A 22,491-nucleotide genomic window follows, 5' to 3' on the forward strand; every position below is an offset into this window, starting at 1 on the left:
CTAAGGTTTTGCTTGTTCTAATTATTTCCTATCAGTGAGATCATACAATATTTGCCCTTTTGTGTTTGACTGATTTCCCTCAACATGATGTTCCATTCATGTTGTCACATGTATCAGAACTGTATTTTTTATGACTGAATAATATTCCATTGTACATTTATACCACATTTTGTTTATCCATATATGGATTGATGGACACTTGGGTTGCTTCCATCTTTTAGCAATTGTGAATAAAGCTGCTATGAATATATGAACGCTAGTATGCAAATATCTGTTTGATCCCTGCTTTCAATTCTTTTGGGTATATACCTAGTAATTATATTCTTAACTTTTTGAGGAACTGTCAAACTGTCTTCCATAGTGGCTGTACCATGTTACAATGCCAGCCAGCAATGAATGAGTGTTCCTATTTTTCTGCATCTTCACCAACACTTGTAATTTTCTGGGTTTAAAAAAAAAATTAGTAGTCATTCTAGTGGGTGTGAAATGATATTTCACTGGGGTTTTGATTTGCATTTCCCTGGTGGCTAAAGATATTTAGCATCTTTTCATTGTATTTTGGCCATTTATGTATCTTCTATGTAAAATGTCTATTCAAGTCTTTTGTCCATTTTTAAATTGGGTTTTATATCTTTTTCTTGTTAAGTTGAAGAATTTCCTTATATATTCTATATATTAAACCTTTTTTAGATATGTAGTTTCTAAATATTTTCTCCCATTGTATAGGTTGTCATTTCACTTTCATGGTAAAGTCCTTTTGAGGCTCAAACATTTTAAATTTCGATGAGTCCCATTTATCTACTTTTTGTTGTTCTTGTTTTTGTTGTTTGCACTTTGGGTGTAAAGTCAATAAACCATTGCCTACTGCGAGGTCCTGGAGTTGCTTCCCTATGTTTTCTTCTAGGAGTTTGTTAGGATATTGGCTCTTATATTTAGGTCTTTGATCCATTTTGAGTTGATTTTTATATAAGGTATGAAACAGGGATCCTTGTTCATTCTTTTACCAATGGAAATCCAGTTTTCCTAGAACCATTTGTTGAAGAGACTTTTTTTTCCCAACTGAGTGGTCCTTTTCCCCTTGTCAAAAATCAGTTGACCATAAATGTGAGGGTTGATTTCTGAGTTCTCAATTCAATTCCGTTGGTCTGTATGTCTGTCCTTGGTCCAATACCATCCTGTTTTTTTAAATTTTTGTTTGAAGATTTGTTTATTTACTTCTCTCCCCTCCTCCCCCACCCCCCAGTTGTCTGCTCTCTGTGTCCATTTGTTGCATGTTCTTCTGTGACCACTTCTGTCCTTATCAGCGGCCCCAGGAATCTGTGTTTTTTTTTGTTACATCATCTTGTTGTGTCAGCTCTCCATGTGTGTGGCGCTGTTCTTGGGCAGGTTGCACTTTCTTTCACGCTGGGCAGCTCTCCCTATGGGGCGCTCTCCTTATGCATGGCAGGGCACTCCTTGCGCGTATCAGCAGTGTGCATGGGCCAGCTCCACACAGGTCAAGGAGGCCCGGGGTTTGAACTGCAGACCTCCCATGTGGTAGGTAGATGCCCTATCCATTGGGCCAAGTCCGCTTCCCACCATCCCATTTTGATTACTGTGGCTTTCCTTACCTCATAGAAAAAGTAGATGCAAACTACCATTCAAGCTCCCGAATGACCTAAAATCTCTTAGGAAATCATGAAGAAAAGCCTCCAGTTCTATCTATAAAAAAAGGGACCCCACTCATATCAGAACCCATATTCATCATGGTACTTTGGATTCCATTCTCTTTTATCATCTCAAGGTCTTTGCTTCTGCAATATTCCTCTCTTTTCTGCATTATTAGTTCTTTTCACAGGATCATTACTACCAGCATTTCAACATGTTCCAGTATCTCCTCCTGTCTTTAAATCACCCTCACATGACCTCAAATCCCACTCCAGCTACCATTTATCCTTCATAGCAAAATCTTTCGTAATTGTGACCAAGGTCTCCCCTTTCCCACATTACATTCACTTATCAGCCCACACTAATCAAATTTCTATCTCTACCCCTCCACTGGTCCCCCATGACCTCCATGTTGCCATATTGAACTGTAACTTCTCTGGTTTTATCTTACTTGACCTCCCAGCAGCTTTCAACCCATTTCAGTTCCCCCATTCATCTTGAAATACTAACCTATTCAAGTCTGTGTTACCACACTCTCCTAGTTTTCCTCTCCATCTCTGGTCCCTTTCTCTTGATGTTAAATTTATATCTCCATTTTTACCCTTCTTTTAACAGTGTGTTAATATATCAAATTATCTACTCAGTACCTCCACTTGCATGACTTATAAGCATTATGGCTTGATAGACCCAAAATGACACTGCTGATTTCCAGACTCAGTCCCAAAGATGTTCTTTCCAGTTCTCTATGTCTTAATAAATAGCAAAACCTTTCAACCACTGCTGAAGCCAAAAACCCAAAGCACCAAAATTCCTAAGTGATAGATCTGGAACTTGAACTAGGGCCATTTAATTCCAAAATACTGAAACTGATTTCACTTCATGATGTGTGTATATATTATTAGTATTTATTAGTCTTAACTAAGGAAGAAAAATAAAAATGGTGATAAGTATAATAAATAGTTGAGTATTCTTACATGATATGCCTCATGAAGAGACATTCTTAGGGCCACTAAATTCTTCATTCTCCTCCCTTGAATAAAATCCTACATTTCTTTACTGCCTGGCCTGCCAGTATAGCCTTAAGATCTGTTGGTATATTTCTACTTCTTAAAGACGGTGCAGTTTTGATATGGTGATATTTGCCTCTTAAAGAGCAAACTAAATAAGATGGGAAAGAAGAATTAACTACTAATTAGGATACAACTTCTTCTGAAATTAGTCTTTCTCTGAATACCCTGAGGAGTCCTTTCAAGCAGAGAGAAATGTGGACTCTTTTTTTACTTATTAATATTTTGGCTTTTTAATGTGGCCAGAGGTTTATGGAACGTGTTCATTTTACAAATGTATGAAATAAAACCTTGCAATCTGACTAGTGCATTCTCAGTAATCATGAAAGAGGAGGGCCATTATTTTTAATGAGTTATAAGATACCAGTTTTCTTTAGAATTTACTTGGGAAAGCAATTTGCCCTAGAGTTCAATGCATTTAGTAGAAGTATATTTTTACATTTATTTTTTGATGTAAATGTTTGGCTGAGTTCTGTCTTCAGTCCTCACCAGATTTCAATATTTACTAACTGACATGCAAAAACTTTCTTGGTGAAAACAGCTATTTTGAGTTGTTGTAAAACCTGTAAGGAGAATAGATCTTTCCAGAGCATGGTAGTGTTTAACAAAGAATTATATGCCCTTCATATAACAAGTATATTTTAAGATGACACTTTTTTCTAGAAAAAGCAATATTTTATATTTATATAATCTCTTCTTGGAAACTCTCAAAACACTTCATAGCTTTAACCATTGAATACTCACAAGGTGCTAAGAATTAGCTATCACTATCTTGTGACTAGATATTGGAAAATTCTAAATACAGCATGGTTAAATAAGACTCCTCAAGATTACCAAGCAAAAAAGATAAAAGATTACCAAGCAACACATATACAATTGAACTTAAATTTCCATATGAATTAAAAGTACATCATCCCTATCAAGTAAATAATGATTACTTACTACCTATGGAAAACTGCAAAGATTGACTTTTCTTTTAAGTACAATAGTTAAAAGTTGTTTGTCATCTGTATCAGGACTCAAAATCTTGACTTTCATCTAGTGGGCAGTATAGGTGTGAGTATGTACTTGTTTTAGTCCCATGTATTTTTAATAAAGTTAAAATAGTATCATTTATAATTAAATTAAATTAACACGAATGGTCTTAAAGTGACATTGGGACAATATCATAGAAAAATAACAAAAATAGGAGAAGCCTACACAAAATTCTTTGAATGGATACCTGTGTTGATTTTCCCCCTAAATAATGTATTAATCCTGAAAGTTTATGATAGTTCCTGCTACCTTACATGTATTCTAATCCAGGGGCCAAAACTCTGAGACCAAGACAAGCCAGGCAGGAAATATAAAGGAGGCCTAGTGCAAGAAAATAGAGATATGGGAGAACTGTGTTGAACTGAAGAGAGAATGCCCAGTCTAAAGACCACAGCCATTCCTCAACTCCAGCTAACTGTCACCCAGATGGAGCACTAGGCCAGTGTGTCGAGATTCATTGATTCATCCAGCAAATGTTTACAGGGCACCTACTGAGTGTCAGGCACTCTCCTAAGCACTGGGGATACACAGTGAATAAGAGAGGCAAAGTTCCTGCTTGGATAGAACTTAACAGTCTAACTGAGGAGCTAGAAAAGAGGAAAGTAAACAAAGAAATGTGTACCATCACATCATTTGTCATAACACTGTGATAAGAAGATCCAAGCAGAAGGAGCAAAAAGAACTAAGACCCTGAGGTAAGGCTGAGCATGGGCTGTTGAGGAAACAATCCTCATGAAGAAAAAGTCCACATGAACAGAACAAGGGGAAGAGGTCGGCAGGGAAGTCAGAGAAACAGGTGAGAAAGGGAAGAGCCAGATCATATAGAACCTTGTATGCCACGGAAAGGAGTTTTGCATTTTTTCTAAATGTGATGAGAAGGCATTGGGTGGTTTTGAACAGGGAGTAATGTGCTGTGATTTTCACCTTTAAAAAACCACCATGGCAGTAAGCAGCTGTGGCTCAATCAGTTGGGCTCCCGTCTACCATATGGGAGGCCCTGGGTTTGCATCCTGGGCCTCCTTGTGAAGGCAGGCTCGCCCATACACTGGAGAGCGCTGCCTGGCCTGCTGCAGATGCCATGGAGCGCTGACCGGCCCGCAAGCACTGTGGAGTGCCGATTCAGCAAGGTGACACAGAAACAAAAACACAGAAGAGCGCACAGGGAATGGACACAGAGAGCAGGCAGCAAGCAAGCCGCAAGGGGGGGAGGGGAAATAAAATAAATAAATACAGACACAGACGCGAATGGACACAGAGCAGACAGCACGCAGAAAGCCATAAGGGAGGAGGGGATATTAAAACAAAAAACCCGCCGTGGCTATTCTGTAGAGAATGGACAAGAGGTAGTGTGTGTAAAAACAAGATTGGAGACATCCAGGTGAGCTATGGTAGTGGCTTGGATTTAGGTAGTGTCAGTGGAGATGGTGAGAGCAGATCTGAGATTTATTTTGTAGGAAGAGATGAGAGGAATTCCTGATGTGGATGTGAGAAACAGAGGAATAAAGGATGATTCTTAGCTTAGGGCTTCAGGAAATGGGTGAATGGGAATGCCTTTCAATGGAATGCAGAATCACAAAGGAAGAACAGATTTTGGGGTGGGACTGGGGGGGTATGTCTGGAAATTACAAGTTCTGTTTTGGTTGTGCCAAGTTTGAGATGCCAGTTGGAAGTTTGTAGAGATATAGGATAAATACTAGTATTTAAATCATGCTAATCACTTGCACAGTAAGGGAAAGAAAGGAGCAGGCAGAAGTCTGAGACTGGGGACTACAGCATTTAGCAACTAGAATATGTCAGAGAGGCAGCAAAGAGGACTGAGAAGGAGTGTCCAGTAAAATAAGAAGAAAACCTGGAGAGTATGAGTTCATGGAAGGCTAAAGGAAAAAAAAGTTTGAGGAGGGAGTGGTCTGTGGTTGTCTAACACTGCTGAGAATCAAGCAAATTGATAGTAAGTGGAGAGGGATGTGAGATTTAAGCAGTTTTTTTCTTTTAATTTAATTTAATTTTTTAATTATCAGACATTAAAATCGACTTTTTTGGAGTATTCTTTGATAAATTTTAACACGTGTAGATTTATGTAACCACCATTACAATTAGGACAAGGACAGTGCCATAAACCCCAAAAACTCCCTTGTGCTATCCTTTGGTTGTCACCTGTTCCCCCACCCCAAACCCCAGCAACTATTGTTCTGTTCTCCAGCACTGGAGGTTGCATTTTCAAGAATATGATATAAATTGAATCATGCAGTATGTAATATTTTGAGAGTGGCTACTTCTGCTCTGCCTAATGCCTTTGAGATTCATCCAAATTGTTGCTCATATCAGTAATATGCCTCTTCTTTTGTAAGTATTATTCTATGGTATGACTATACCATAGATATTTTATCCATTCACCCACTGAAGGACATTTGGGTTGTTGACAGTTTGGGCAATTACTAATGAACTGCTGTAAACATTTGTGTACAGGTTTTTGTGTAAACATATGTTTTCATTCCTCTCTGGTGAATACCTGGGGGAGGGATGGTAGGATCATATGTAAGTGTACATTTTCATTTATAAGAATCTGCCAAGCTGTTCTTCAGAGAGGCTATACCATGGGTTATTGCCTTTAGTTTGTCTGGTTTAAACTTTATTTCAACTTCAAAAAATAAATAATAAAATAACCGACAAAAGGCAGCTTAACAAATTATGGAAGCATTATTGAAGCCGGCTGGTAAGATAAGGAACAAGAGATGGATCTGGAACCTGGCAAGAAGTGCACATGACATCAATAGCTCCAACACGGCTGCTAGAAGACTCTCCCCAAGATTCTGCCTCTCAGTACAGGATTTCCTCTGGAAGCCAGGAGAAGCCTCAGATATTCCCCACAGACTTTATCCTTGGGCCCTCCCAGGGAATTGATGGGTGGGGTAATCAATCAAAACAGCAAACAGCTGGAACTCCTTCCCTGCCATTAGCAAAAGAGTGAATAATGAATGGTCAAGAAGCAGGCGCAAGGCCTGAAGGCGCGCTCTCGGCTTTGGAGCCCTGTTCCTGCCCTCTGCTCCCTGCTCTTGCTGTTTTTCCTCTGCCATGATGGCCACGCAGGTAAAACCTGGGCATTTATACTCTATAATGGAGAACTGTAGTCTGTAAATCAGCCTGCTTTATCGTTTTTCAGCCCCTTCCTCTCTACCTGGGACCCATGATCTGTTATTTTCTCCCATTTCTCTTCCCTCCCTACCTGAATAAATTACTGGCCTAACTCACCCCGATGTGCTCTTGAAATTCACTTCTGCAGCATAGTCAAGAACCTAGACAAAATCCAGGAACATTACTTTTTAAAAATCCTATCCAAGCACATTTATTTGTTTGTTTTTGAAAACAAGAGACCTTTGTGCTTTGAGAAACAGGTGCAAATCCAGAATTTTATGAAACACTTCTAAATTTAAAACATCTGAAGAGTTAAAACCCCTATGTCAGCAGACCACCAGTTTGCCAGCTTTGATGTAACTTAATCGTTGTGTTAACAGTGGGAACAAATCTGAGGATCAGAGAACTGAAATAATTTACTGAAGATCACACAGCTGAAAAATGTCAGGTCTTCCCAACTTCAAATTTTGTTTTTCTATTGCTTCATACTTTCTTCCCTAAGAAGAGTGTCACTCTTCAGTGAAATGGACTAGCCTGATGATCACATTACTTTCCCTTTCTATGTGATGTTTGTCTTAGTTTCCCTTAGGTTTCCCTAACAAATCACCAAAATTGGATGGCTTAGAACAATAGAAGCTTATGACTTTACAGTTCTGGAGGCTCCAAGTCCAAAATCGAGGTGTTAGCAGAGCTGGGCTCCCTCTGAAATCTGTGGGGAAGAATCCTCCCTGGCCTCTTTTGGCTTCTGGTGTTTGTCAGCAACCCCTGGCACTGCTCGGCTTGGAGACGCATCTCTGCAATCTCTGCCTCCTCCATCTTACATGACCTTCTTCCCATTGCCTGTCTGTGACCAAATTTCCTCATCTTATAAGGAAACCAGTCATATTGGATCAGGGTCCACCCTAATCCCGTTTGGCCTCATTTAACTAATCACATCTTCAAACACTGTATTTCCAAATAAGGTCATATTCAGGAGACTTGCATTAGGATTTAAACACATCTTTTGGGGAGACACAGTTCAACCCATAACAGTGTTATAGAGGAAGAATATCTCTCAGAAAGAAAACTCAAAGTTTCACTTCCGGTAAAGATTTTGTAACAAGAATCCTACTGATTAATATGTATTATATTAAATAAAACAAAACAAACAACACAGTACCCTTGCTCTCTAAAAACCTATGGAATATATTTGTCTATAACATGTTAGAGTGTTTGGACATAATAGATATGATTTTTGATTCACCCTCTGCCTCTTACTAGCTCTCTTATCTTAGACAAGTCTTTTAACTTCTCTGTACCTTATTTTTCTAATCTTAATGTCACTTTTAAAGTTTCAAACAAATGTATCATTTTAATACTTTTATTTAATTATACTATCATTACAAAATTTTTATAAATGAGTGTAAGTGTATATCTGAGCATCAGGTATTGAATGCAGTCTGAAAGAATAAACCTTGTACAGTCTGAGAGATCTGTCTTTTTTTTCCCTCCCTATTTTCTTTCTCTCTTTATTTTTTTTAAATGTTACATACAAAAAATATGAGGTCTCCATATGCCCCCAAACTCCCTCACTCCACTCCTCCCACATCAACAACCTCTTTCATCATCGTGGGACATTCATTGCATTTGTTGAATACATTTTGGAGCACTCTTTTGATTCCAACAATGTTATAAGTGATCTTAGAGAAGTGGCACCATCTCAACTGCCCTCAGTTTTCTCCTTTAGAAATGGACAAGGGTTGACCAGATGACCTTTAAGATATCAACTATGATTTTAAATACTTTAACATTCCTTTTCATAAAAATGATATTGACAAGCATCATTAAGAGAAAATTCTCTATTCTGTATTGCAAAGCTATATGTATACCTCCACCACCATACCCATAACTTGAACTATGTCTTGCTTAAGAGGATCTGTTAGCATAACATGAAAAACATCAGTTGCCTTCATTATTTGAAACTTTCCTTTAGCTTTCTCTTTTGGCTCAGTCTTAAACTAGTTGTTTCTAAACCCAAAGGGTTTCTTATTTTGAACAATAAATTAATTAGCATAATCCTTCTGTTTATGCAGTCATTCAAGACCTATTTTGAATTCCTGTTATGAGCTGTATAATGTCAGATGATGAAAGCTTAGCGGGATGGAGCCCCATAGCAGGACTGAGCCCCAGGGTGTTGTGGGAGTCCATAGGGCTGCTGCCTCCATGAGGCTGGGGCAGCAGTGAGGTGGGGGATAATTTCTGGCACTATAGCAAATATGTAGGCAGTCTGAATGATGATTTATACTTTCAAGGAGTGCCACAGTCCCAAGTGCCTGTATTTTCTCATCTTTCTTTTTCTAAAGGATTCACAAGAAGGAAAGGAAAAGAACCAATGTAGATTCTCTAAGTATAAATAATAATGCAAATAAAGAACCATTGAGGCCAATGGGGAAAATAGAAGAGTATTTAAATTCCATGTTTTTAACCTGATTCTAAAATGTGCTTTTGTTTTTCTTCTCTTCATGTCAAAAAAGAGTGATGATAATGCTTACGTGCTTATGATAAATGGCATTCACAAGCTGAAGATGATACCTAACAATTATGCCCCAAATTACTAACATGTGCCTAGAAGGACAAATTAGTTTTCAAAGCAACTCTCATATACATCAAAGTTGATTAGCACACCAAAATGACATTAGTTTTGTATTCAAACTTTTGCTCCAAGGATATTTTAACAGTAGTTTCATATACAAATAACTCCTAAGTAGGACAGATAATACCATACCATCAGTTCAGGATCTGAAATGTCACTTGGCATACAACCTATGTGGTCTTGTGGTCTGTGATTGTTGATTTAATGCACATGTTTTTGATATCCTGAAAATACAGGGAATTTCTAGCAGCAATTGCACCTTGGGGTAAGTTTTTAATAATTACTAATGGGCTCTTCAATATCTTCTTGCATTACTTAGTCAATTTAATAGTATCTATAAGTTTATTAGTATTTTAATATAAGTATTTACAATGTTTAATAGATCTCAAACTTCTATTTTTTTATTTTATTTTTTTAATTTTTTAAAATTTATTGAAATCTATCACTCATACATAAACATACATAAACAATAAGTGTATAATAGTTGCGAACTTACAAAACAAACATATATAACATTAAACAAACATATGTAACATCTCACCGTACCACTAATAACTTGCATTGTTTTTAAACCTTTTAACTGATGATTCAAGAGCAAATTATTACTACTAAACAAAGTAATTTCCCCTAACCATTCCAATTATTATTATCTTTATATCATTTATACATGAACATACATAAACAAATTAAGTGTATAGTAAAAGCTGTGAACTCACAAAACAAGCACGCATAACATCGTGCAGGGATTCCATACATCAACCCTTCACCAACACCTTACATTGTCATGAAACGTTTGTTTACAAGCTATGAAAGAACACTGTCAAAATCTTACTACTAATCATAGTCCTTATCTTACATTTGGTGTTTCCCCCAACCCACCCTGTTATTATTTTTTAAATATATTTTTTTATGACAGAAGTTGTAAACTTATAAAACAGTCATGCACATGTGCAGAATTCCCAAACAACACCCCTCCATCATCACACCACAATGTGGCATGTCATTTACTACAGATAAAAGGAACAAACTTTTATTTTTATATGTGCAGACTGTTGATAAATTTCCAATAACATTTGTCATCCTCCCAACAGGGAGTACCCATTGTTGACATATACTCAAGTTTTTCTGTTGTACTAATACCCTCTTTTGCTTGTTTTGGAAAGGAATTGAATTGGAAATTGTCAATAGCTGTGTAAAGAACAATGGTGGTTGCTCCCATCACTGTGAACACGCAATCACTGGGCCCCGTTGTTCCTGTAACCATGGACACCAGCTTGATTCAGATGAGAAAACATGCATAGGTAATGTTTGGTACATGCCACCTTCATTCAAGGTTGTCCTGGATTCATTTAGCTTTATCCTTTATATTTATCGTGGAAATGTGAGCCATCTCTCTTACTGCAAGGACAAGTAGATTGACAACATCTCTGGTTACTGGATAAATGAAAAAGAGAGATTCTTTGGCAGAAGATATCATGACATTTAGATATTTACCTGGCAATTAAAGGAGGTAAAAACATTTGAACAAACTATATTGGCTAATAGATTTATTTTAGGAAAATATTCCAAGGCCTAACTAACGTTTGTTTCAAACAATAGCTGTTTTCATGAACCCCACCCACTTTTTCAGACCCCGAGCATTTGTTGTCACTTTGGTCATGATTTGAATGCATATTCAACTTTGGTATGGCAATTAGCTATATTCTAAAAGAAAATTTTTAAAAATGTATCATTCTTTGGAAATCTTACCTCAAACTCATTTTAAATGGATAACTTTTCTAGGTATTATCAGATATTATATTATTTGGGACAATGAGAAGGATAAATTCCACCTTAGTTTGGTTACATAATGAAATGTTTAACCTGGAACTTCTGAGAAAAATGAATACCTGCTACAAATAGGTATAGTGAGCATCAAACTATATTGCTGTGTGTTCTGGTTCTGGTTTGCATGTTTTCTTTTGTGATGTGTCATTTTCCCTCTTTAAAAATTATAATGTATGTATACTGACAAAAAAGGCTTTGAGCCATGTCATGATACTAAATATGGTTAGAGACAACTTGGAGTATCATAAATCACAAGAGGTGAATTTCAATGCTCTAAGTATTGGTTTGGTTTTTGGGTTTTTTTGGGTTTTTTTTGGCAATGTGATGAAACAGAGTGAACATCAAAAAATTTTACTGTATTCTGGTTTCAAAAGTTTTTGAAGCCAAAATAATGTCATTGCTTGTATTTCTTGAAACAATGCTGCCTTCTGGATTGCTTTCAGAGTCTACAGTAGTTAACTTACTTAAACCAGTTTCTTTCCTTGCCTCTTTTTATATAATGAAAAATACCTTTACATTTTCTGGGCGTTGCTAACTTTAGTAACTATGGAAAAATACTTCTTTTCTCTTTTTTCTTTCACTTGTTTCTTCAGTCATTCTTTTGTTCCTTAGTTCTGTCAGTCTCCCTCTTTTGACTGTCAGATAAGGGAAACTGGAATTTCGCTAAGCCTTTTCTTTGCAACTTAAAATTTGGTATGTTTCCTTATTATTTGAAAAATGTAATTCAGTAAAGTTCTTATTTATAATTGGAAAAAAAAAAATCTGCCAGGGTCAAAATGTAGAAAATTGCATATTTATGAGTTTCAGCAGTAACATGATGATGTGATACTGTTTATGGTTCAAGTTTCCCAATAATAAATTACGCTCATTTCTAAAGATCAAAAATTCACTAAAGACAACGATTAGTTTAGAGTATACATACTTTGTTTATTGTCTGAGAACATATTAAGAACACAGATGTTTTGTAAAACATCCATGCATGAATGAAATTAAATAATTTTTTTAGCTTATTTTAGGATCAACTTTTATTTTTTAAACACGAATATATACAAATAAATGTGAAAATTAGCCAGTCATTCCACAAATGGTATATCAGTCTTGCCCAAGTGCAAGAAATTACTATGGCTAAAACTTAGAAATGTGTTCATATATTTTGAAGATAGTTAAACAAAATGTAAGTGTCTGGCTAGTAATATAACAGTTGACCAGTTATTAGAAGATATTTTTAACTTCTAACCTTTGGAACATTATTCAGGACATGTAAAGAGGACAGATACAAAAGATCAAGTTCTTTTTTGTTGTTGTTGTTTTTCTTTTTCTTAGATACTTAGATTACATACATGGTACTTAAAAATATAGGGGATTGCCATATGCCCCACTCCCTACCCCTCCCACACTTTCTCATATTGACAACATCCTTCATTAGTGTGGTACCTTTGTTACAATTGATGAACACATTTTGGAGCATTGCTATTAAGCATGGATTATAGTTTACATTGTAGTTTACACTCCCTCCTGCACTATTTTGTAAATTATGACAAGATATATAATGGCCTGTATCAGTTTTTGCAATGTCATTCACAACCATTCCCAAGTCCCAAAAATGCCCCCATATTATGCCTATTTTTCCCTCCTCCTCACCTAGAACCTCCAGTGGCCACTGTCTCCATATCAATATCAAAAGTTCTTCCATTGCTAAAATCACAATTAGTCTATAGTAGAATAACAGAAAGTCTACTCTAGTCTGTCATTCATTCCCCAATCCTGTGGATTCTGGGATGGTGATGCCCACTCCACTTCAAATTGAGAGGGGTACTTAGATTCCATGGGGCAGATGGATGGGACTATCTTGCTTGCAGTTTCTTGGGATGGTCATTGTCCATCATTATCTCCTTGTTAGTTGTCCTGTGTGAGTCCAATGAACTGGAGAGTAAGTGTTGCAACTCTGAGATTCAGGGTCCACTGGCACATGGACAGCGCAAAGATTTAAGTCTCTTGGACATAACACCTATCAACTCTAGTACTGACTATAGGTTCAAACAGAAGGGGCAGAATAGCCATGTACAGGGAAACCACAGCTGAATCCAACTCTGTCACACTGGGAAGCATAAATTCCAAAGTAGGGCCCACTGGCAGAGCACCAAACTCCTGCACTGTCTGCCCTGCCTATAGTCTCCAGAGCCCTCAGGAGCCCTGCTAATTGAGGCAATATTTACTCTGGCAGTCAATGAGATCCTGTTGAGATGTGCATAAGTATAACCTCTGAGATGACCTCCCAACTAACTTTGAAGTCTTCTAGCCATATAAACTCATTTGTCTTTACCTTTTACCCCTTTTGGTCTAGGTCTTTTTCCAGTTGCATTGGTAGTTGCCATTTGGTAGTAATCCCTTGGTTCCAGGGAGGCTCATTCCCAGGACTCATGTCCCACACTGGGGAGAAGGTAATGCATTTATATGCTGAGTTTGGCTTAGAGAGAGGCCACATTTGAGCAACAAGGAGGTTCTCAAGCAGTAGCTCTTAGGCATCCTGTAATGCTAGGATAAGTTTCAATTTCAAAAATAAATGTTCATAAGTACAGTCATCAAAATCAAGGGTCTATCAATAGTCCATCCTCCTTCACTAGACATTGCCCCTGTACTCAGGGGGTTCTTACTGTCCAATTAAAGAATGTGGCAGAGCTCCCCAGGATAGAAATTCAATATTCTTTCAGTTAGTGTGTGAATCTCCACCCACCATGACAATGCCCCTGAACACTTGAACACATGCCGTATAGGTATGCCCCAAGTGAGCTTCCTCCCATGTATCCCCCATCATTGACACCCTGCACCAATGGTCCTCCCCTGCCACAGTTGTAACTCTTCTGGGATCCAAAACTTATTCAAAAATGAACTTTATACTCAAAGCATGAACAACAAAAGAAAAAATAGATAAATGGGACCTCCTCAAAATTAAAAACTTTTGCACCTCAAAGGAGTTTGTCAAGAAGGTGAAAAGACAGCCTATCAATGGGAGATAATATTTGGAAACCACCTATCCAATAAGGGTCTAATATCCAGCATATGTAAAGAAATCCTACATCTTAAAAATAAAAAAGACAACCCATTTAAAAAATGGACAAATGATTTGAATAGCTACTTCTCCAAAGAAGAAATGCAAATAGCTAAAAAACACATGAAATGATACTCAACATCACTAGCTATTAGGGAAATGCAAATCAAAACTACAATGAGATGTCATCTTATACCCATTAGACAGGTGGCTATTAAAAAAATAGAGGACTACAAGTGTTGGAGAGGATGTGGAGGAATGGGAACCCTAATACACTGCTGGTGGGAATGTAGAATGGTACAGCCATTGTTGAGGAAAGTTTGGCAGTGTCTCAGAAAGCTAATTATAGAACTGCCATATGATCCAGCAATCCCACTGATGGGTATATACCTAGAATAATTGAAAGCAGGGACACGAACAGATATATGCACACGAATATTCATAGCAGCATTAGTCACTATTGCCAAAAGTTGGAAACAACTCAAAAGTCCATCAGCAGATGAATGGATAAACAAATTGTGGTATATACCTACAATGAAATATTGCTCAGCTGTTAGAAGGAATGCAATAATAGCACACAGGATAACATGGATGAGTCTTGAAGACCTTATGTTGAGTGAAGGAAGCCAGGCACTGAAGGACAAATATTACATGATCTCACTGATATGAATTAAGCAAACTGAGCAGACTCACAGAGCTAGAGTCTGGAAGGTTTACAGGAGATAGAAACGGAGAAATCTATGATAAGAGCAAAAGGTATTGTTGTGCAGTGGATGGGCATGACTGTGGTGCAGTGATGCTATTGATTTAAGCGGTACTGGTTTGTGAGGGGGGTAGGGTAGAGAAGATGGGTTGAACTGTCCACATAACTGGGGGGGAAGGTTGGGGGAGGAAGCAGGTAAACTCTAAGGATTTGTGGGTATGTGGTGAAACTTCACTGGAAATTTTCTTTTGGCAAATATGGTAGGGGAGGGTCACTGGTTTAGGGTGTTGAATGTGGGGTCATGTGGGACAGGGCGCACTTGAGGCAGGCATCCAGGGAGTATGTCAGTGTTCATCTTGTCATGGTGTGTTGCAACAGTGGGTGGAGACCCACATAATGAGTGGGAAGGTATTGGACTCCTCCTAGGGAGTCCTGCAGTGTTCTCAAATAAAAGGGCAGGAGTCTTGAAAGCATAGGCCATGCCTTATAGCAGAGGACAGGCCAGTATGTCAAGCCCTCAGTGTTGTTGCAATTAACTATGAATCTTGTTCTTCAAGGAATAAGGCTTGATGTTTTCTGTGGGTCCTGAGGGGAGGGGGAGGGAGGAATAGAATAAATGGAACCTAGGGCATTGTTGGGGTCATGCAATTGTTCTACATGATCTTGCAATGATGGATACAGACAACGTTAAATTTCATCAAAATTTATAAAAGTATATGGTCCAAAATGTAAACCATAATGTAAATCATTGACCATGGTTAGAAGCAATGTCTCAATATTTATACATCAATTATAACAAATGTACCATCCATATATATGATGTTATTAATAGGGAAAAGGGGGAAAGGTGGAGGATGGTGGGTATATAGGAATCCACTATATTCTGCACATGAGTTTTCTGTAAAGTAAAGCTTCTTTGAAGACAAAATGAAAAAAAAAAAAAAACACTGAGGGAATAAACAGAAAAAAAGTCACTGTACACACAAGACAACAGATCTTATAGTGATGAAAGACATAATGTCAAATTTTTAAAAATTTTTTAAGTTTTTTTTTATTATTCCAAAAACTTTTAAAATTTTTTATATTTTGTTATTTTTAAAACTATCATTATATTTCACTTTGTTATTAATTGTATTTGGTTATTTTGTTGGCTTCATTTTTGAACAAGTTCTTTCTGGAGAGAGGTTTACCTTTTATGTTTTTCTTCTCAAGCCCTTAGAAGGACATCTAGTGTTTTGAAGCCCCATGTCACCAAGCCTGATCTCCTATTTGCTTCCCTGCCCAGCTTGTGTGTACCACATTTGTACCCCATTGAGCTGAAGGTTCAATGTACTATTTTATGTGCACACATAAATACTAAAATGCCAACATTTGAAATAATTTGATAAAGTCTTTCCAGTTGCTCAAAAAAAGTGTAAATGTTTAATTGATTTGTCTGGCTCCCATTATTGGTGCGCTACCTTTGATTAGGAATAAATTTTCAAATACTAGTGTAATATTGGGCATATTAGCCAATTTAGGAAAACTATGATCATCAGAGAGGAGGAAAACTTAAAAAGGAAAATAAAGAAGAAAAGATTCACCAAATAATATCTGAAAAGAAATCAAGAGATTTAGGAAAAAGGGCTAAAGTGACAAGGCATTTTAAGAAATGCTTTGATGTAGGAAGGATAGGGTTTTGCATGATTCCGGATTGAAGTTGGCACATACAAGATAGTCTAAAATATCCTGAGAAGAATGATAGTAGAAATTGTCTTTGAAATGGATCATAAAAGACCAAGTGATTTCTTTTCAAATTATGTGATGCAATTGTGCTTCTTGAGAACATGGAATCCTGAGACCTGTGTGTTTGGAGGTCCTGGTAGAATCTGAGAAGACTTCTTAAAAAAATCTGGAAATCAAGAAAATCAGAAAGGATAAGATTTTGGATGAAATGAAGCTAAATTATTATTTTTTAGAAGTGTTTTCCTCTACATTGATGCTATTTAATACAAAGGCAAAGAAAGTTTAATATATGAAAGGGAAAATAACACCTAGAACTTTGAGAGTAGCACTGCTAGTGACATTTTGCAGGAGAAAGAATGCTTTGTGTCCAAATGCCCTTCAGTTAGTAATTTATGGTGACCTCTCACTTAGATGGATTGATTGCATTTTTCTTTACTTCCTTTTTCTTGTCTGCATTTCCTTACGTTGGCACCCTTTCCAAGGTTAATTGAGATATTGACCTTTTTACATCTGTGACTGCTCATCTAGTTATGGAGCAATGGGATTTTGTAAACTCAGCACTGACAGGCCACCCAACTGAACTGCTCAAAAACAGAGAGGTTGAATTGAATCAGGGCCTGAAGTCAAAGTCACTGACCATGTAGCTGACATGTTTCCAGCCTAAGGAAAGCAGTGAGCAAATTGTCTATTGCTGCTCCTTGGCTAATTACGTTAAAAATGATCACGTCAAAACTCAGGCCACATAGATTATTCTTTGAATGTGGAGTTTGAATTTGATGCCTTCTGGTGCATTTCTATTTTCCCTAGGGCAGTTATGTATTAGGAGAAACATTTAGGATTATAGACTTCTAGAATAATAGCACTGAAGGTCACTTAGAAACTATGGCTCAACTGATGGAGCATCCGCCTACCATATAGGAGGTCCAGGGTTTGGTTTCCAGGGCCTCCTAGCCCATGTGGTGAGCTGGCCCATGCACAGTGCTGCTGCACGCAAGGAGTGCTGTGCCATACAGGGGCATCCCCAGATAGGGGAACCCCACATGCAAGGAGTGTGCCCCACAAGGAGAGCTGCCCTGCATGAAAAAAGCGCAGCCTGCCCAGGAGTGGCGCCACACACACAAAGAGCTAACACAGCAAGATGACGCAACGCTGGTGCCACCTAACAATGCAAGCAGATGCAGAAGAACATCTAGTGTTTTGAAGCCCCATGTCACCAAGCCTGATCTCCTATTTGCTTCCCTGCCCAGCTTGTGAATGGACACAGAGAGCAAACAATGGAGGGGAAGGGGAGAGAAATCAATAAAATAAATCGTAAAAAAAAAAAAAGGAAACTATTGAGTAGAAAACTCTCCATCTGATAGGACATTACAAGGTTTTGGTGTCACAGACTGTAACAAAATCCCATGGACCCCAGCCATCACAATCAAAGAATCATCTGAAGGTTCAAGACAATGCTCTGAAATATTCTATGATATAAAAAATAATATTTATAATGATTGGTCTGTCCTCTCTCCCAACCGTATTTACCACTTCTCTTCTTAGTCATGCAAGTTCCCTTTCCATGGGGACACTCTTTTATCTGAAGTTCAGGCATATTATGTTGTCTAAGACTGCCTCCTCTTTGCAGCTGTCAAGTGTTCACTAAATGAAAATTTTTGGCTCTTCTTTCTCAAACTTGTCTTTGTTCTACAAATTCCCTGTTGACTGAGTCAGATTGTTATTTAAACAGAGATTTCTTTTCCTGTGCTTATAAATGCATTTGGAGAGTATTTACATACTTTTAAAATAAATAACAGGCATGGGAGAATCATGAAAAAAAAAAAAAGTAAACCCAACATGGGCCACATTCCTATTGCATTATAATTTCTTCCATGTCTCTTCTACTTGAGCTGAGATAGAAAATGATTACTGAACAGTTTTAATTTAGAACTGAGGCTTGTTGGTGCTTCTCTAGATTGATTAGATTACAGTGTCTTAAATAGCAAAATGTCCCTTTTCCCTTCAGACCTTGATGAATGTGAAAGTGGAGAAGCCTGCTGTGCCCAGCTCTGCATCAACTATTTAGGAGGCTATGAATGCAATTGTAAAGAAGGCTTTCGTCTCAGTCTTGATGGTTGTGGATGTGATGGTAAACTCCTGATATCTAATGTAAAATAAATGATGTTGTGGGGCCATCAGTGGAGGAAGAGCATCCTGAGGCAGAGGGATGGGGGGAAAGGGAATGCATTGACACTAAAGACCATTATTCTGAACCATGTATTTTCTTGCAATCCAGGCAAAGATTAGAAGATTGATATTTAGTTCAATAGTCAAATTATAAAAGAAATCTTTAATGTCTCAGAGCAAATTGCTTTCTATGCTTAAAGAAACAAATTTCTGGATTCTGTTGAGGGTGATAGGTATGTTTTTTCATATAGATAGCCAAACTCTCCAGCCTTGCAGTGTAGATAAAAGAATACAAAACTACAAATTGTATTCCGTCTAAACACAGTACATTTACCGCATTCCATCTAATTAACAGAGCCAGAAAAAAAAACAAGCTCAAAAATTTGAATTTCATGTACCATCTGCTTTTAAGTAGGATGAGCCAAGAGAAGATTGTACGGCGTGAATGTACACACTTGGGTACATGCATCCAAATGGAAAAAGTACCCACACTCTGAAGCAAATCTTAGACACTCAGCTTCATATATACAATTACAGTGTCATTAACACATAGACCAAAGTCTGAACTCAGACTTGGACATACCAAGATCAATGCCTAGGATTCTTCCATCTCTAAAATTCTCCACAAAACCCTGTACATAATTATGCATGGAATAAGTGCTTCATCATATATATTGAATATGTCAAGAGTGAATGAACACTCTGCAAAGTGGTGCCCAGCCTGAGACTATTTAAATCATTTTAAGTAGTGAACTCTTCATCAATACCTCTTGAACTCTAGGTGTAGAAAGATCTTGCCAGTGTAGATGAGCTACGTTAAACTTGGAAATGTGTGAAAGAAAAATAATTGGCCGGTTTATACTTGACAAAGCATTTGGGATTATGCTTTCTATGTAGTAGTGCGTTGAAATTGTCATAACATGGTTAATGAGAGTCACAAAGGGAATATGCATATGCCCATCAGTTCATAATGTTTATTTTACTGCTTAACAGATAAAAGCAGTTATGTTTTAAATTTTCCTAGATGTGAATGAGTGTCTGGATGTTGGTATAGTCTGTGACCAGCTATGTATTAATTCTATGGGAACATACAGCTGTACTTGTGAAGAAGGCTACAGAATTGGAAGTGACAGAAAAACTTGCATCAGTGAGTCACTATGAAGAATTTTATTTTATCTCTTTTAAACTACTTCCACCCTCACCTTGTTTCTACAGGAGCAGTGGAGAATACATATTCCTTGACATGAGTTGTTGATAATTTTCAGTCTTCACAGACTGAGACAGTTTTTCTTTCTTTGCATTTTGTTCTCTCTGATGCAGACTCAACTTTACGCTTGCTGCTTCTCACCTTCATTGACAATAGACTTTTTGAACTGGCCTTCTCAAAAAGTTTTATCTTTTGGTCACCCCTTACCTTTGCTGTCTATGTCAAGCTCTCCCATTTTGTTCATCAACCCTAGCTCTGTTTTCCCTTCTGTTAAGCAGCATGTCAAATCCAGGCATTTTTCCTGTGTGGTCTTAGTTTTAGATGATGATGAGCTAAAGAAAGAGGAAGAGGAGCTAGAAGTTGTGAGGTTTCCGGGCCTTCTGCTCAGGAGACCACCTCAGCTGCTGCGTTCCATTGCTCCCTCTCTGCCTTCTACCCTTGAAGGTGAGGAACGTCAGGCAGAAGAGGAAAAAGATCGCCGTGAAGAACTTACTGCTTTGCTCAAAGTTGGTGAGTAAAAGCATTCACCTCAGTATCCTCACCTCTTTTCTTTATTTCTAAATCATTCAGATAAACTGTTTAATGGGCAATTTCATTACTGATTTTTAATGCCATCAAATATTCTAGCATCATGTTAGTAAGAAAAAAGGTGCCAAAACAGCTTCTTCTGCACTTCCTACGACATTCATCATCTTTTATCTTTCTTCCCTTTACACTGTGAAGGGATGTTACAGAGGTATGTGTGGAAGTGGTGGGTGCAGAAAAACAGAGCTGAGAAATATGTTATCTTTAAATTAGCACAATGGGGAGAAAGATTTGTCCTTTTCATTCTTATCACTATTAAGACCCCACTATTTAGTTAATACCTATTTTAAATAAAAATCAGTTGCCCAATATGCTTATGTGGGTCAAGAAAATGTCTTCAAAATTGAGTCTTTCTTCTATATCCAAGCAACAGAACTCAGGCTTCTAATCACTTCTGATCAAAATAAATTAGCATAACCTCTCTCAAAAGTAACAGTTTGCAGCCAATCTTCAACCTCTCTTGCTTTTCTTTGTAAAACAGAACTGCTCTTTTCTTCTCCCTCTAGTAATTATGCTTTAATGATATTATAAAGCTTAACCATTGTTTTAGAATGGCAGAAAATATTTGAATACTCTGGTCAATCATAATAATAATAATATCAAGAAATGCTTCTGTATAAAAATAGCAATGTTTAAATGTTTCTTTTTAAAATTCCTGATACTTTGGCCACTCAAAATCAGAATAGAAATAGTTCAGAGCTATCGAGGCAATAGGACTTGAGAGGCCAAGATCTAGACAGAAGGGAAATTCAAAGACAGAAGCTGGACAGTCCCTGCTGCTTTTCTCCTTGAGCCATTTGCCACTGTAAGGGCTGCACAGGCAGAGAAGCAAAACAATCTGTAAGACAGCCACTAAGAGAGTAGAAAGCAAAACCCAGTTATTAACAGTTTCATGGTGATGGGGAGATAGAAGTTGGAGCTCAGTTCCTTCTAAACAGAGAGGCCTTGTTAAACACGAAGCTTTCATCCTAGAAACAGGAGCAAAACTTGAAATAGAGCAAGCCTTAAAACAACTGAATCCCAGTTTCTCAATCCTTATTCAAATAAAGGCAATTCCCCTCATGTACAGAATGGATAAATACATTGTGGTATATTTACACAATGGAGTACTACCCAGTCATTAAAAACAGAATAAAAACTACTATAGATTCAATGTGGATGAGTCTCACAAACATAATATTGAGTGAAAGAAGCTGGACACCAAAGAGTACAAATTTATGATTCCATTCACAACAAGTTAGAAGTATGGAAAAAATAATCTGTGGTGATAGAAATCAGAATTGCATTTAACTTGTGAGGCTTCTGAATGACTGAGAAGCATCAAGTCATCTTTGGGTTTTTGGGGTGCTGGTAAGGTTCTAGATCTTGATCTGGGTGGTATTTACATGGGAATGTTTCATGGTGAAAAAAAAACTTTGAAGTGTACAGTGGAGATTTGTGCACTTCTCTGCAGATATATTAATTTTCAATTAAAAGGTTTATTTGGAAAAAACCTATGCATAAAAAAGCCAAGAAGGAAAACCACCAAAGTGCCATGAACATCCATTTTTGTTGTAATCAGGGGCAATTTATTTTCATCTTTTTATTGTTCTAACTAACTATTCTTCAGATGCTATGAGTTCTTTTATATTCCAAGTAATTTTAAAAGCTCTATTCAACAATTATCACTTTACTCTTTTCCTGTTCTGAGACTCTTTAGGAAATGTGTTCAAGCAT

At 37.4% G+C, this 22,491-nt stretch overlaps 1 protein-coding gene across 1 annotated transcript in view; it reads left to right on the forward strand.

Annotated features, from left to right (window-relative positions):
- The window catches only part of LOC101413984 (EGF-like and EMI domain-containing protein 1), a 571,143-nt gene extending 550,435 nt beyond the window's left edge, over positions 1-20,708 (forward strand). The window contains exons 8-11 of the mRNA XM_071214465.1: positions 10,677-10,814; positions 18,823-18,945; positions 20,008-20,130; positions 20,506-20,708. Coding sequence (XP_071070566.1) covers positions 10,677-10,814; positions 18,823-18,945; positions 20,008-20,130; positions 20,506-20,708 — 587 coding nt within the window. The remainder of the gene's footprint in view (positions 1-10,676; positions 10,815-18,822; positions 18,946-20,007; positions 20,131-20,505) is intronic.
- The last annotated feature ends 1,783 nt before the right edge of the window (positions 20,709-22,491 follow it).

This window comes from Dasypus novemcinctus, chromosome 4 (assembly GCF_030445035.2).
Source record: "Dasypus novemcinctus isolate mDasNov1 chromosome 4, mDasNov1.1.hap2, whole genome shotgun sequence".
Lineage (NCBI taxonomy): Eukaryota > Metazoa > Chordata > Mammalia > Cingulata > Dasypodidae > Dasypus > Dasypus novemcinctus.